The 15,532-nt window shown below is 40.4% G+C and overlaps 2 protein-coding genes across 3 annotated transcripts; both read right to left on the bottom strand.

Annotated features, from left to right (window-relative positions):
• Positions 1–655: 655 nt before the first annotated feature.
• On the bottom strand, positions 656–2,790 carry atpsckmt (fATP synthase c subunit lysine N-methyltransferase). The gene is made up of 4 exons (XM_035169265.2): positions 2,304–2,790; positions 1,508–1,645; positions 1,305–1,355; positions 656–1,058 (listed from the first exon to the last, which is right to left on the bottom strand). Exons 1-4 carry the CDS (start codon positions 2,604–2,606, stop codon positions 849–851), a joined length of 702 nt encoding a protein of 233 aa, XP_035025156.1. The 5' UTR covers positions 2,607–2,790; the 3' UTR covers positions 656–848.
• Positions 2,791–3,002: 212 nt separating this feature from the next.
• LOC118118234 (neuropilin and tolloid-like protein 1) lies at positions 3,003–13,629 on the bottom strand. Of its 2 annotated transcripts, none has more exons than XM_035171256.2 (10): positions 13,272–13,629; positions 12,812–12,877; positions 11,612–11,764; positions 11,279–11,527; positions 7,622–7,663; positions 7,276–7,403; positions 6,335–6,563; positions 5,755–5,868; positions 5,491–5,635; positions 3,003–4,525 (listed from the first exon to the last, which is right to left on the bottom strand). In XM_035171256.2, exons 1-10 carry the CDS (start codon positions 13,297–13,299, stop codon positions 3,988–3,990), a joined length of 1,692 nt encoding a protein of 563 aa, XP_035027147.1. In that variant the 5' UTR covers positions 13,300–13,629; the 3' UTR covers positions 3,003–3,987. The 2 variants fall into 2 exon arrangements, with proteins under 2 accessions (XP_035027147.1, XP_035027148.1); XM_035171257.2 differs by having other exon boundaries at positions 11,612–11,746; positions 13,272–13,628.
• Positions 13,630–15,532: the final 1,903 nt, after the last annotated feature.

The raw sequence follows: 15,532 nt of genomic DNA, 5'->3' as shown, positions 1-15,532 counted from the left end.
ACTTCAATTGTATCGGATTTGGCTGCAACGTTGTTCACCCCTGAAAATCTGTTTTGTGGACTCAAACCCTTCACCCACCCCTCCATCGGTATAGTGGTGAGAAGATAATGAGTGAATTTCCATTTTTTGGTGAACTATCCCTTTAATATGAGGCCACAGAGTTAGTGCAGTGTGTAGGACAGCCTGAGCTGAGTTGACACCATTACTGAGAAGTGTGTCACATTCGGAGCCCATTACAAACCTCCTGGAACAAAACCCATAACGTGGAACACAGGTTTTACAATCAGGAGCCTGGGTAACAGAGTTTAAATAGACTCAGAGGCCTCTCTGGTGAGCCTGGTTTCTGAGTTAGAAAATGCATCATTAATTTTGTACTTTGATTCTCTAGAATACAAATTCACTAGATTCATATTACAAATTGTACAAACTCACATATCCAATAATTATTGTCTGAGAACTAATAACACCCTATCTGGCAGTGTGAAAAGAAAATACTACTGCTAATCCGGATCCACACCAAAATGTATTGGTTTCTTTAATGACTCATAATGCGACCTTCCACCAAGATTCAGGGTAATCCATCTAGTAGTCTTTATAAGAAACTAACATGACACATTACAAGGTCAAACATTTAATGGGTTCTTTGCATCACCCCACAGGCAGACACATCCATTTATTCAAGGGGGATTTTTAAGTGCTTCAAACTTATCCAGCCATTTCAGCTGTATCCAAGAGCAGCAAAAAATAAAACCTCCTTTGCAGAGGTAAAAACAGGAAAACAGTTCAAATGATTACAATTCCCAGTGACACCTCACAGCGAAATCGAATGCTTTGCACATGTGTGTGTCTCATGTGTCCTCTTGGGCTGTTGTCATTGTCTGTCTTGTCATTCCTTGTTGCAGTTGTGATTTAAACGTCTTGGCATTGTACACCCAAACAGTGTCTATGCCCTCCCCTGCAGTATGTTCAGGGACCCAGGTAGGGAAGGGGAAGCGGCAGGCCACCACCCTGGCTGAACTCGGCAACTCCCTTGCCAGCTTCAGCTCCAGCTGGTCCATCTGCAAATACAGACAGAAACAAAAGGGATATCATATAAGTACTATACTGACATTCTTTAAAACTTACATGGCGAGATTAAACATACATAAACATAAACCACAACAAACCTTTCACAGGAACTACAAGGTAACTAGGAGCACTTCATAGTAAAACATTTTATATGAGCTATAATAATTTTTTAGTGAAATAGATTGGCACACATGGCATAAATTATATTCTAACAAAATACAATTAGAAGAACTCACCATTTGAGGGACTCCAAAAATGACAACATTGGAGTACTGAGCAAAACTGACCTGGCAAAGAAATCAGAAATAATGGGAATGATATAGATGTTAAATGTTACACCAACTCCCAGGGTATGAATATTTTTATTTCCAAAAACTGAGAGGCATGTGATCTCCAGAATACTATACTACATAATATACTGTACTTTACTACTACTGACCTTCCACAAGTCAGAGATATGGAAGGAGGTGGAGGAGTGGACTCCCTCCCTCCAGGCCTTGTAGCGGGAATACCACACCAGCCAGGGGTTCAGCTCAAAGCCTGACGCCCGAAAGCCATGCTTGGCTGCTGCTATCACCTGCAAGGACAAAGGGAAATGTAATTTATCAGCTAAATCTAAACCAGCTCTAATTAATTTGTACATTTTCTATCGCCATTCTGCAGGTACAGGTACTCCAGAGCTGCAGGATTCAGATCTGACACTACTCAACTATTGTTGTTATTACTGTTTACTGGTTTTGCTTTTATTATTAACATCATTACATGTGTAAATATCAGTCTTATTATTTACCTTATAACAACCAGTCTGACGGAGCTTAAATATGGTTACATAACAAGGTTACACAACTTTTACTTGGCTCTCTCTCCTCTCTCCCCAACTGGTCGAGGCAGATGCTCGCCCACACCGAGTCTGGTTCTGCTCCAGGTTTTCTCTCGCAGGCCCTGAAGTGGTTTCTCGTTGTGGGATGTGTTGGGTTTCTCTATAGTTTTGTAATGTCTCAACTTTATTATGTAAAATGCCTTGAGATCATGTTTGTTGGGATTAGGTGCTATATACAATTAATATTTATTTTTTAAGACCCTCTGAGAACTTGTCCTGTCCTCTATGCTAACATGTGACACTATAATCAGTATATTTGAAATACATATGGCAGACAAACGTCTTTAACTCTGCTTCTCCTTGTCTATATTTTGATGTCTCTACACCCACGTGGATAAGACAACACAGCACTTACTATCCGTCCATCTCCGCTCCCTATGTCCACCAGAGAGCCTGACCTGACCCGCAGCGCCTGCAGGACATTCTCCACCTGGGCTGTGGTCGCTGGGACGAACGGGAGGCAGATCTTCCTCAGGGCCGGGGTCACAAACGGAGTTGCCACCGCGTACAGGGCGACCAGCGACCCTCCCAGCATCCCAGTGACGATGAGACCCAGGCGGCTTCTGCCCCTGCTTCCTCCCCCGGCTTCACTCGCACCGGGACCGGCCGGCGGAGAGTCCACTAAGAGCTCCTGTTGTGACATGGCGCTGTTTTTCATGATCAAAACGACACACTATTCAAATGAACTGCAGCCGCTCATCGTGCTCAGATACAGTTCGCTGAGTGACAGTTCACACATCATAACACATAACACTGAACGTCCCGATGTCCTTCCATATGTTTACTGCGAGAGGACCTGTGCAACGCTGTAAGAAGACCGAGTGGATGAGAGCGATTAGCCAACAACAGTTCCGCTCTTCACTCTTGTCTAACCCTCACCTAAATTTAACCTTAACCTTTCACCTAATCTTAAAACATTGTCTCCTTACTGACATTATGGGGACTTGCTTTTTGAACCCATAGCATTTTAAACATATTAAGGTCCCCACAACTTGAATAACACCTGGATCACACACACACACACACACACACATGCATTAAATAACATGCAGAGTTAAGGGGAAAGAAAAACAATATTTAATGACACAAATAAATAGAGAATCCACATAAATAAAACGTGGGACGGGGACAGTGAGTGAAAAACTGACACACATCAATACAAATCAGAAAATACTCCAAAACAAACACAAAATGTATAATTAAATAATGAAACCATTCACACAGCAACAGAAAAGTTCCCCTGTCATTTAATAAAATTAAGCCTGATTCCTTTCAAGCCCTCTGGGTAAACATGAACAAATATCTGTGTTTGCTGACTGATCTTTTTCTATTATATGCTGTCCTTAAAATAGATCTAGATGCATTTTGATGAAATTATTTATAAATGTAAAGAGCAGATTATATCTAACATTTGTGAATTACAGAAGAATTACGTCCAAGCTGATAGGAAACTGCAATGCATCATTCATTCACAAAATAGTTTTGAATATGATGCAGACATAAACATTTTCTACCCAGAGATGAAACTTCAAACTAAACAAGGAACGGAAAAAGGAAACAATGTGATGCAATAGAATGGGTGGAAAATGTCTCAGTGCGTGCGCATTTATAAAACGCTTTGATTCTTGCCTGTGAAATACATCAGTCTACTTCAGGGCCACTATTATGCACAGAGTCTTATCGTCACAGCAGAGTAATTTTCAACATGTGCAACGGTTGCTCCTACATTCTTTGGCTGAAGGGTATTTTCACAGTCTACTGAATTCCTGTTTCATACAATTTAATAAATACATAAACTTAACATCTGTAAACATGTTATCTGTAAAGGTCAATATTCGTTTGAACAAATATACTGAAACCCCAAATTTAAAAGGGAGATTAAAAGTCAGGGTTTTTAACCACAAAAAAATGAAGGTGATCATCTCTGACTTATTTATCAGTTCATCCCTCTTATTTAACCCTTTCATCAATCTAAGTGCAGTTCCGTTTGTGTCGTGATTATTCTTTTCCATTTTCTTCATTTCCATGTTGCCTGCCATTCAAAAGTCGTTAGACAGTGTACGGTGGACAGTGTGATCCAGCCCTGACATGCCATGGTGGATGTGATGATGGTGCATGTGGTGCTGGCTGGTGGTGGGACCATCATCCATCATCAACTCATCCTCCTCCTCCGGTCGGTACCTGTCTGCCCCGTCCTGAGAGTAGCTATGCTTCATCACTAGGATGCTGCGTTGACCTGCAGGGGTGGTGTGGTGGGAGAGGCGCGGCGACTGTTGGCTCGGCATCACTGGCGGCAATGGCGGCACATGAGCCCCCCCGTCACCGGCAATGTTGGCATCCCTCATGCTTAGGCTGCTGCGGCTTCCATGTACACTGCCGTGCATGCTCCCATGCTGGGAGCCACAATGGTGGTCGCGAATACATTTGCTTGATGAGCGGCGGAGCTTGTGGAACTTCTCAAAGTCCTCGGCCAGGGCATCGTCGGTCAGGTCGCCGGATGGGGCACGGCGCAGAGTACAGAGCTCGTAGTGTGGAGGCTCGAAACCGGGATGGAGGAGGGCAGGGTCAAAGTCATCTCTGAGGATAAGTAGAGGAATGAAGCGTATGCACATATGCCAACACAAACAATATGGATTCAGTAAATTCTCCGTCAAGCGCAACAAAAAGTTGACAATATAAGTGTTTCTCCAAAGGCTTTTAAACCCCAAATGGACTGTGGATGTACGGTATTTAACCACACAATGACACATACAGAGGATTTATTGAATCCAGCAAACTGTTCATTGAATCAGAATCCTTTCTAATCCCTTAGAAATCATTTCACTATGAGAAAATCGATAAAATTTGCCTACTCATTTTGTCTCTCACTGTCAGGGAGAAGTGTATTTCAATATTTAAATTAACTGCCCTCTTATTCATGTTGCATTTACCCACACAATGAACTAGTTACACTGGCAACACAAGGTTGAGGTCGTGCCCCTATCAAATAAGACTTTTGCACTGGAAATATCTGGAGCTGCTATACTGATTTTCTGCCACTTGGGGGAAGTAGCAAAGGTTACAATAAAAACACCACCGACACATTATCGCCTTATAAAGTTGCTAAACGTGTTAGCTGCCTATTTTCAATTCCAGCAGACATGGAGCAACATTAGCTTTTTATTTTCAGGCCCCTTGACAAATCTAAGTGCATTATAGGTTCTCTTTCTCACTCTTTGTGGATCTCCACCAACCCCAAATTCAGACTTTATGACTTTCAAAGTTGTTGGATTTGCTCCGAACTTCACTCTACATAATTTGCTGTCTTGTGATTGGGAGTCTTGCAGTCGTTGTGAGATCATACTACACGACTGACTGGCAACAGTAAGTTTCCCTGCATATGCCATCTTGTTGTACATTCTTTCCTCACAATCTCAACTGTCAAAATGAATTGTTTATACCAGCAGGTGATTAACATGTTGGGTATTTTAGCATCCATGGATATTTTATTTGTAAGAAATGCTGTAAGCATGACATTTCAAAGTGCTGTTTAAAGATCTCACCTGCGGATAATGTATTTCTTGCGAGGCTGTTTGATCTGGATGATGACAGAGATGACGAGCAAGATGACAACCAGACCACAGGTCACTGTAATAATGGCGATGTTCGTGTTATCCAGCGTGTCCAGGATGCTGGCTTTCCTCTTCTCTGGTTAGAGAGATACATAGAATAAAAAAAAGGGTATAAGCTCATCCACAGGAACAGAATGTGTTGCAAATACATGATATGAGTAGAGGCGTGTTTCTCAGCCTGTGTGGCCAACGTACCTTTACAGTGATTTTCATCCCAGGGGTAAACACAGTTCTGGATGCCATTGCAGACCAGTGTTTGGTTGATGCACATGTTGCTATGGCAAAAGAAAGTGTCTCTTTCACACGGAGCTGTAAAACATTAGGAAGGTAATTTAGATTAGATGTTGTATACACTAAATACATAATTTGGTGACTTGGGCAATTGACTGCTTCGTTCTAAACAGTAATTTGACTCCCATGGTCATTGCTGTTCATTGTTATAATAACAATTCCATGGCACAGCAAAGTATTTTTAATCATCCATTATTACCTTATAAAGTTGTTATGGGGACATTTGCATAGATATAAAGCAACTTTACCAATTTGAAGTTGTTTTTCTGGCCACCTGACAAATGGAACTCCAATGTTCACTCTCCTTTTAGGTTTCTTTGGTCAGCTCCGAGGGTAAATATATATAAACAAGAGAAGCAAACAAAATGTCCTCCCTCCCTCTGGAGGTGCTATCGGGTTGTTGTCCTCGATAGATGAAACACATTTGCTACAGAGAGCGCGCTGCGACTCAGATAAAAACAAACTGTGAATTGGATGCACTCACGCTCGTGGAAAGTTGTGAAGAGGATCCTGAATTTGCTTTTTCTGCTCCCCTCGTCTGCCCACAGCCTAACCACGCCCACAGAGGACACCAGCATGACATCGTTGGCCACCGTGGAGCAGAACTTATTCTTCAAGTGCTCGACCGAACTGCTGCCGTCGTAGATGGCAACAAAGTTACGCTTGCATTCATTCGAGTTGTGCATCTCATACTCCAGAAAGCGCATGTAGATCTGTTGGGGAGAAGAATAATCAGGTTAAGCTGCTGTGAATGAGGCAGGTTTTGAAAGCATTTGCACTTTTCACATCGGCTCATCCATCATGCTAAGATTTATTTTTTCTTCTAATGTTCATTATATGAATGTGCCACCTATTTATGCAAACAACTAACTGCTGCATTCTCATCCAGTGGTATTAACAGACACCACAACTATCCCAGTTAAAACATGAGCATGTTAACGCTTAGTATAAAATAAAATAAAACACATAGCCACTTATAAATAAAAGTAAAACATTAATTTAGTTATAAAATAAATAAATATCTATATATTATTATAAAAGACGAAAATAAATTTTGATTCACAACATGCGATACAAATGTAGCATCAACCTACAATTCTCAAAAGGCAGATAAGTCCCTTGACCCATTTTCTTTATTACATTTTATTGAAAAAACATGATTCTTTTTTCATAAAAGCGTGAATGTAAAAAGATTCATTTGTAAAACAAAACCATCTGTTACAAATAAATATAAACAAATATATCTGTTTTTATACTCTTTTGTGTCAAAGGTTGTTGTAGTATTCTGCGAGGACATAATTGTGTTTGGACAAAGATAAGTATGTGCCTCCGTAAACCATCTGAAACTTGAATTCATCTCATGGTCAAAAAGGAACAAATCACAACTGACAATTGCAAAGAAAAAGCTGTTGGACTGATCCAGACCTTAGCTCTGGGTGGAGCCTTGATGTACCACCTGCAGTCCACAGCCTCCGTCTGCTGCACCTGGGCGTCCCTCGCTATCTGTACCGACTCTATGAAGCCCTCTGGACCGCTCAGCTCAAAATCACAGACTGTGGAGGATAATGTGTTAAAGTTATCAGTTTGGAAACTATAACATTTCACTGCTTGTAGGAAACAGTACAAAGAGTTTGGGTAATATTGTCCCTTCAGCAAAGACAGGAACAAATAAAAACACATGCAATATAGGTAATCAGGTAGACCATTTATGAAAACTATGAAATTTGTCACGTACATGACAATGACATCATATTAAACATTGAATACTCACATGGCAGAGCTGGCAGTGCTCCAAGCCCTTTGAACTCGGGATCTAAAAGTACAAAACAGTAACGAGACAAATCAATATAAGTAACATTTACTCAAGTCTTTCCACAATTCGGAGGAAACATTTATAATATATTTCAAAAATATTTGGTCCCACAATAAAACTATTTTAAATTAAGTCTCCATATATACTGTTGAGACAAAATGCATATCACGATTTATCAATGATAAAAGAGATGTGTTAAAATGTGTAACTGTAAATTATATAATCTATCCATCACTATTTCTAAGATACCTGTGTGTGGTTTACACATACGTGCATGTAGTACGAAGAGATAATGTAATTATACTTATCATGCTAACAGCATATCTTATCTTATCATACCTAATTATTATTATTAAAATAATCATTATTATTTACATTATTTAGTATTATTATTATCATTGTATGTGTCTAAATCTGTTCTTGACCATTTTGTTCACAGGTTGACGCCAAATTCACCGTAACTAATTTTATCGCAGAAAGGGGGAGAGATAAAAACAGAATCTCTGACCTTGGATTATTGGGTTAAGTACACATAAAAAAATAAAACCACACACAAAAAATAACAATATTTAAAGACATATTGCAAAGCAAAATAAAAACACAGCTGGTCACTATTTACATAATCTACATTCCTTCTGCCCTCATTCAAACTCTCCTGAAACCCGGCTGCTCTTCATCAAAAAGGAAAACCACGCATATGCACACACACGCACACATACACACGCGCACACACAAACACACACACACACAAACGCACGCATGCGCACACGTACACACACAGCCTCAGAAAGGGAAAAAATATTTTGTACTAAACCTTTGTGCTGATGAATCTACTTGCTAGGTGGATTATAAATCCTGATATATCAGCTTAGTTCAGGACAGATTAGGCTCCAGCAGAGATGACAATCTAGTGATAAAAATATATATTTTTTGTTTTGAAAATTCTCCTGCAAGAGCCCAGACTGACATTTTGTAAAGTGAAATTCTGCACATACCAAAAATACAAAACACAGTATACAAAAAGGGAAAATGTAGTTCTCACGGAGGCAATGGGAAATGGAGCACAAGGGCTTTTTGAATAAAATGTATCTAAAAACTATGGTATCTGACATCTTGAGAACATTTTTATGAAGGGTATAACACAGCACATGTGGTCAGGTATGATGTAAGATGAACAGGTGCAGGACTCAACTGAGGCTTAAATCAACAAGGATTCTTATTAATCCTCTCGTTTCTTAACCGTTTCTCCTTCAGGCTCGGACAGATTATCAACATTCAGTGTGTGTGTGTGTGTGTGTGTGTGTGTGTGTGTGTGTGTGTGTGTGTGTGTGTGTGTGTGTGTGTGTGTGCTTGTTTTTGTTGCCTATTTAGGACCTTTTCCAGCATTAACACTGACCTTGTCAGGAACAGAACAACTCATGGAGTAACATTTCTGAGGTTCTGATGATGGTTAAGGATAAAATGTGAATTGTGGGTAGGTTTAGGTAAGGGGTTTGGCATGAAGTGGTTAGGGATAAGGTTGTGGTTGTCCAAAATGAATTGAAATCAATACAAAGTTCAAAAACGGATAGCTGAGCAAACTGTGTGTGTGTGTGTGTGTGTGTGTGTGTGTGTGTGTGTGTGTGTGTGTGTGTGTGTGTGTGTGTGTGTGTGTGTGTGTGTGTGTTGCAATAATGCATTCCCATACAATCCCGTAAACTGAGTGACAAGTTGTGTGTGATACTTTCCAAAAAAAAAGAAAACTGACATGCACCGACAAACTTGAGCCCTCCAGCAACTTAAACACTTGGTAAGGACTCACAAGAGTGTGCAGTCTAAAGAATCCCTTAAAGAATAAAGGTATAATCTAGAGAGGCTCAATCATAAATAAAGAAGGAAAGAAAGATAGAAATAAATAAAAATGTAAAGATGCCTGAATGATGGACGGATGGATGGCTAGACAGAGGGATGTACTTTAATCTTTGCCTCTCGTCAGTGTAGGTGGCCTATAAAATCTGCTGTTAATAAAGCCTCTGCCTTGGACTCCCTTAAGCTGCTACTGCGGCTCAGCGCTGACAAGCTGAATTCCCCTGAAAACAAGCTTTCATTAACTCTTGTGACTGAGGAAACGAGCGTGTGTGTGTGTGTGTGTGTGTGTGTGTGTGTGTGTGTGTGTGTGTGTGTGTGTGTGTGTGTGTGTGTGTGTGTGTGTGTGTGTGTGCGTGTGCGTGTGCATGTGTGCATGCGTTGGAAGAAATGCTCCCCTCCTCTTCCCTTGTCAGTTGCATCTGGTGTGCCTGCACTACAAATGGAAATGAGAGAACATTCCCAGCAGTGTGCAACCAGGTCATTATTAAAGTTTCGATATGCAACTTTTTGACATCACATGTGCAAACTAGATGAAATACATCACATGTTGTAAACTGTCCGATCGGTTCCTCTGTGGCGCTGATACTTTACTACAGTGTGTCACTGGAAACACAAGTGTCCAGTGTGGGGTGCAAAGCTGTGTTAGTGTGTGTTATGGGTAAATGGGGCCAAAGACAGGAAGGGACAGACTGTGTAAAAAATGTAGCCGGTTTCCCAATGTGGGAGCCAACAATGTCAAACTCACAACAGGATAGTGGATTAGGAGAGAGTGCCAAGGAGAGGAGTACAAGGCTTAGAGACGTAGTAATACTCTAAACATCCGCAGCCCCAGCCAGACAGAGCAGCAGCTGGTACAAGAATATACGTAGCTGGGATGCAAAAATATGTGGGAAAAACTGCAGAAAAACTGCGGTTTCCTTTCACCAAAACCGACTAGAGAGAGTCTCCTCCCGACATATAGTTTTAGGATGTTGTTGTAGAGCAACAAAGTCTGTGCAGGGGCAACGTTTATCTCCACAGAGCACTTTTTATCTGCAACTCTTAATCTATCATCCTCATAACCCAACTGAAATAAACCACAATTACAGTTAATTCTATGTAAGGACAGTTTTACAGTATGCCCTTGTTCAATAGGTTCTACTAAAACAATGCAGTTTTTTTGCTTTATGATCATTATATTCAGGGTTTTCATGAAAATGTTTTAGACAAATGTTGAATCATCTACACGGTCCTTTTGGCTGATGTAGCTTATGGTGCTGTTAAAAAGACTTTGTCTATATATGTGTATTTTATCCACTCTGTTTGCATGTTATGCATCCATCCTTCTATCCATCCATCTTTCTATCCACCCACACATATTACATTCACTCTGTTTGCAGTTTATGCAAATATATGTATGTATTTTTCCTATACTGCCAGGGCAGGACCACTTTATCTGCGCTGTGCCGAACCAGGCCAAGCTGTGATGAGCCAAGCCGATGAAATGAATTTCCACTACAGCCACATCTCTACAAATATGTTAATGCTTTCACATATCAATATTCTAAACTACAGCGACAAAAGGTTCATCACGATGTTTTATATACAGCGGCCGTTTGGTTTATTTTAAAAATAAATATGTTGATTAATGCAGCATTGAAAAACCATCTTCATTCTCTTAACCGCCTGAGCCTCCTTTTTGCCTTTTCTTTATAACTGATACAAAACTGATATGTTCAGAAAGTCAATTGTCTCTAGATTCTTTGACTTTAATCTCCCATCACTCACCTTGTGTGAAGTTATACCGGGCCGAGAAACCAGTGGCCTCCAGTTCACCATCAGCCACAAACTTGATGTACAGGTACCTCCCACTGGACCGGACGTACGCAGGACTTTCCTGCCCACAGTAGCGACCAATGATGGGCGAGAAACCAAAGGGCCCATCGCGTACCTCGATGTGGTCGAACTTACACTCCCAGGAAGGTTCGATGGAGTACTTCTCATCGAAGAATAAGTCAATGCACTGTCGAGGAGCGGCTGAGGGAGGAGGAGAGATTGAAAACAGTTGAAGAGAGGATTGGAAAGTGAGTAAGGGCTAAAAAAAACTAAAGAAAATCTCACCTTCTATTATGTAGACACATTCCCTCTCAGCTGGGTATTTCTCAGGGTAGTTGGGTGAGGTGAAATACCCTCCATCAGGCTCCTTTAACCAGGTGCCACACTTCCCAGCTGGGGTCACACCTGAGTTGTTCTTCACTTCAACAGATGAAAAGTCTCAAATGAAAGGTAGTAAGAAGGTTTGTAACACACTGTATCAGTATCAGTCCACCAAGTCTCATTTTGTGGATATGTGACATTTGACCTACTGGTGCAGTGCCTGTTGTAAACATTTGGGCTGGTTGTAGTGATGCTGGCTGCAGTTTTCTTTCTAAAACTGTAAAAGTGACCTGCAGTAATTGGGCTGCGGCAGGTACCTGCTGCTGGACTCGGTCCACAGAACCCTGAGGCCGGTGAAGCTCAACTCATTACACAGAACCCCAGACTGGGAAATAGGTTGTCATAGCTGTTGTCGTAAAAGCATCTCATGAAGTGACCCGCACCCGTTGTGAATGTGAACAGTGCATTTACAACGGGTGTGTCGATCAACAACGTCACTTTATGAGTTCAATCTCTGCTGCTACAGAGGTAATTCAAATGTATTAATATAGAACGTATCATATGTCCACATTGCATGAAATTCAAAAACTTTTCAACACCTCCTGGGGCCATTACAATACACATGGCAAATGTGAAGCTAAAAAGATTCGCGAGAATGATTATTGAATTAGTAGGTAGATGTTAAGATGACATCAGGAGGATTTTAATTACACATGTATAAACATATATACGTATACAGATAGACAGTACATATATATATATACTGTCAAATTACAGAGGTATAATTCATAGCTAAAACTAGGACTGCAGCCAATGACTGGAAAATACTGGGTTATCTCAAGATTTTAAAAAAATCATATCAGTTGATATCAATAATTATCACAATGCATGTCACAATATGATTCCTCTTAAGTTTATAGATATTTGCTCCTGAGTGAAGGTTGTTGTTTTAATCTTTTCTTTATGAACAGAGATGATAAAATATCAATATTGAACTATTGTTATATTGCGATTGGTAAAACATTTATTGTAATAATTATTGATATTAATTTGATCCCCGGCCCTACAACTAATGATAAGTGTCTAATCATTAGCTGCTCAAGTTGGCTTTAACCTTAAATGACTAAAGGTGAGGGATGGACAGTAGAACTTGTGATGTGATACCTTGAGCTTTTGTTTTGGTAGCCGTGGCACCAGACAGCTGCGTTGAGAGGAGGCTTGCTGCTAAAGCTGAGAGGAGAAGGGGATTTTTGTCAGATGTGCCTGTACATTTAAAACATTAAATAACAATGATTTATTAAATAGTACTACTCGTACTCTATCTCACATCTGGAAAATGTCAGGAGATCATCCGGAGTTCAGTGCATGTTTGAAAGCAGCTACACTAACAATTATTTACTAACAAGTTTTTTTTTTAATTGTTTCAGCTTTTCTGAAGTGCACAGCGTGCTTCAACAGGGAAAGCGATACAGCTAACAGTAAACAAGGAAACACTCAAATGTGCACCGTACTTTAAACCCCTCCCAACCCCGCGATTTAGAAACAATAAAATATAAATCCGTTTAAGATTATTTGAACACAAATGCTATAAGTAAGTTAAGAAACATGTTTCCACTGAACTTACCGATGTGCAGCAGAAGTTTTTGCACCATTTCTGTTTCCTGAGGATGAGCAGCTCCGTCTCACATATTTCCATTAAACCGTCTTTTTGACTTAAAAATGTTCAGTCAGTTCGCGCGTCCCACGTTTATGGGGCAGACATGTGCTGTTCGGTCCATCAGTCCCTCATCCAGTCGAATACGTCAAATCCGACAGCGACGAGTTGGACCTGTCCATCCCACTGTGTGTGTCTGTCTCCCCGGGAGGTCGGGGGATTACAGTCCGGTCCTCAGACCTCCACAGTCCCTGCTCCACCTTCAGGCTGCACATTAATCCTCTCTCAAGATACAGACCAGACCTCATTCATAAAGCTGCTCTGGGCGTGTGTGTGTGTGTGTGTGTGTGTGTGTGTGTGTGTGTGTGTGTGTGTGTGTGTGTGTGTGTGTGTGTGTGTGTGTGTGTGTGTGTGTGCGTGTGTACATCCCATAGTACCATTGTCCCAGCTGCAGCTTCTTTTGAAACTTTTTTTTATTAAATTTAAATTATTTTTAAGTTTACAGTTAATAATATGATAATAACAATAAAATAAATAGTATATTAAATTGAGAATTCTGTCTTATTCAGAGCTCCAAACTTAGCAAGTAAAAGACATGAAAAATATAGCACATCAAAGTGGAAAAGGACACAACATCAAAACACATTTAAGAATATAGACCAGTGATGAAACTACTCTTTCATATTTTACAATAAGAGATTTGAACATCAAAGTAAAAAAAAAAAAGTAATATCTGCAAATATTTCATTCATTCTTGTATTTATTTGATAGGGACAGTGCTCATTAATCAACACATAAAATATTGTAAATGAACCAAAGTTCCCTGTATAAGCTAATTTCCATCTGTTTCCCTATAGCCAGTTATGACAAGGCAACCTGGAATAGGATAAAATGACCTATCTCATGTAGTTAAAAATATCTTTCTATGGATAATACATGTGCAATATACATATCATAGTAACTGTACAAGAGACCCTTGAATAAAACACTGCTCTCGATGAAAACAGGCAAATGCAAACAATGCAACACTGAGATACAATATAAAGCCACAGATGTGAACTGAATCACAATAGATAATAACTACATACTCAACAAAGAGAGCTAGTTCATACATAACAGAAAAATAATAATATTAGAATAAGACTAAAATACACATTTAGAGGAATTGGCCATTTGCTGTGTGGTAGGTCTCTGTTACAAGTACAGAAATGATTATGATCCTACATTTGAGGAAAACAAAAGAAAATGAATAACAGAAAATAACTTCTTGCAGAACTATTGTGGGCCATGGGTACATTGATTAACCTCTATTTTTAAACAGGTAATCTATATTCTTTTGAAAGCAGAATTTCAGCCTCATTCAGACTGGATTTATTTCTCTGGAGGACGTGGGAGGATTTTAACAACCCTTGCAGCGGTCAGTGTTTTTAATCTCATCTGCAAAGTGTATGAGGGTCATCTTTCTCCCACACTCCAGCAATAATTACCTGTTGTTCAGTAATCTCCCAGCATGGTGCTCCTGTGATTTTAATCCCTTCCTATGGGATGTCTTTTAATTTTGAAGTGGATCTCTCAAGTTTTACCAATAAGAAGTGCAGCCTGTGTTTTTTACTTTTTTCTGCAATCACTGCAGGGATGGGCACAGACGTTTCCAGGGGGGCGCTTGCTCACACCGGAAAAAAGGAGGCAACCACCCCCTATCCACTTGTATGGTAATACACTACTCGAAAACATTGAGGGAACACTTACAGTATAACACCGAGTCAGTTAAACTTCAGGGATATCAATCTGTCCATTTAGGAGGCTGAACTGATTCTGAATCAATTTCACCTGATTTGGTGCAAATGAAAGTGACAACAAGTGCAATGGAGAGGCAAAAGCAAGACAACCCCCCAAAGCGGAATGGTTTTACATGTGGTGGCCACAGACAGTTGCTCTCTCCTTATCCTTCCTGACTGATTCTTCTCTTCTTTTGTGTTCTGCTAGTGCTAGTGCCAGCATTGGCAGCTCCGACATTGGCGCCCCGTTCTCTTCGCCGATGAGAGCAGGTTCACACTGGGCACATGTGACAGGCATGAAAGAGCCTGGAGACACCGTGGTGAACGTTACGCTGCCTGTAACATCGTCCAGCATGACCGGTTTGGCGGTGGGTCAGTGATGGTCTGGGGTGGCCTATCCTTGGAAGGTCGCATAGACCTCAATGTCATAGCCAACTGTACCCTGACTGAAGT

The sequence above is a fragment of the Hippoglossus stenolepis genome, chromosome 11, assembly GCF_022539355.2.
Source record: "Hippoglossus stenolepis isolate QCI-W04-F060 chromosome 11, HSTE1.2, whole genome shotgun sequence".
NCBI lineage: Eukaryota > Metazoa > Chordata > Actinopteri > Pleuronectiformes > Pleuronectidae > Hippoglossus > Hippoglossus stenolepis.
Note: the sequence above shows the minus strand (reverse complement) of the source record. Positions and strands in the feature narration are given on the sequence as shown.

Coding starts and splice junctions, on each gene's coding strand:
- atpsckmt (XM_035169265.2), bottom strand. CDS start 2,606: ATGAAAAACAGCGCCATGTCACAACAGGAGCTCTTAGTGGACTCTCCG. Junction 1,356..1,507: donor ATATCTCTGACTTGTGGAAG/GTCAGTAGTAGT, acceptor TTTCTTTGCCAG/GTCAGTTTTGCTCAGTACTC. Junction 1,059..1,304: donor TTTTTGGAGTCCCTCAAATG/GTGAGTTCTTCT, acceptor CTGTATTTGCAG/ATGGACCAGCTGGAGCTGAA.
- LOC118118234 (XM_035171256.2), bottom strand. CDS start 13,299: ATGGTGCAAAAACTTCTGCTGCACATCG. Junction 11,765..12,811: donor TACCAAAACAAAAGCTCAAG/GTATCACATCAC, acceptor CTTTCATTTGAG/ACTTTTCATCTGTTGAAGTG. Junction 7,664..11,278: donor CCGGTATAACTTCACACAAG/GTGAGTGATGGG, acceptor TTGTACTTTTAG/ATCCCGAGTTCAAAGGGCTT.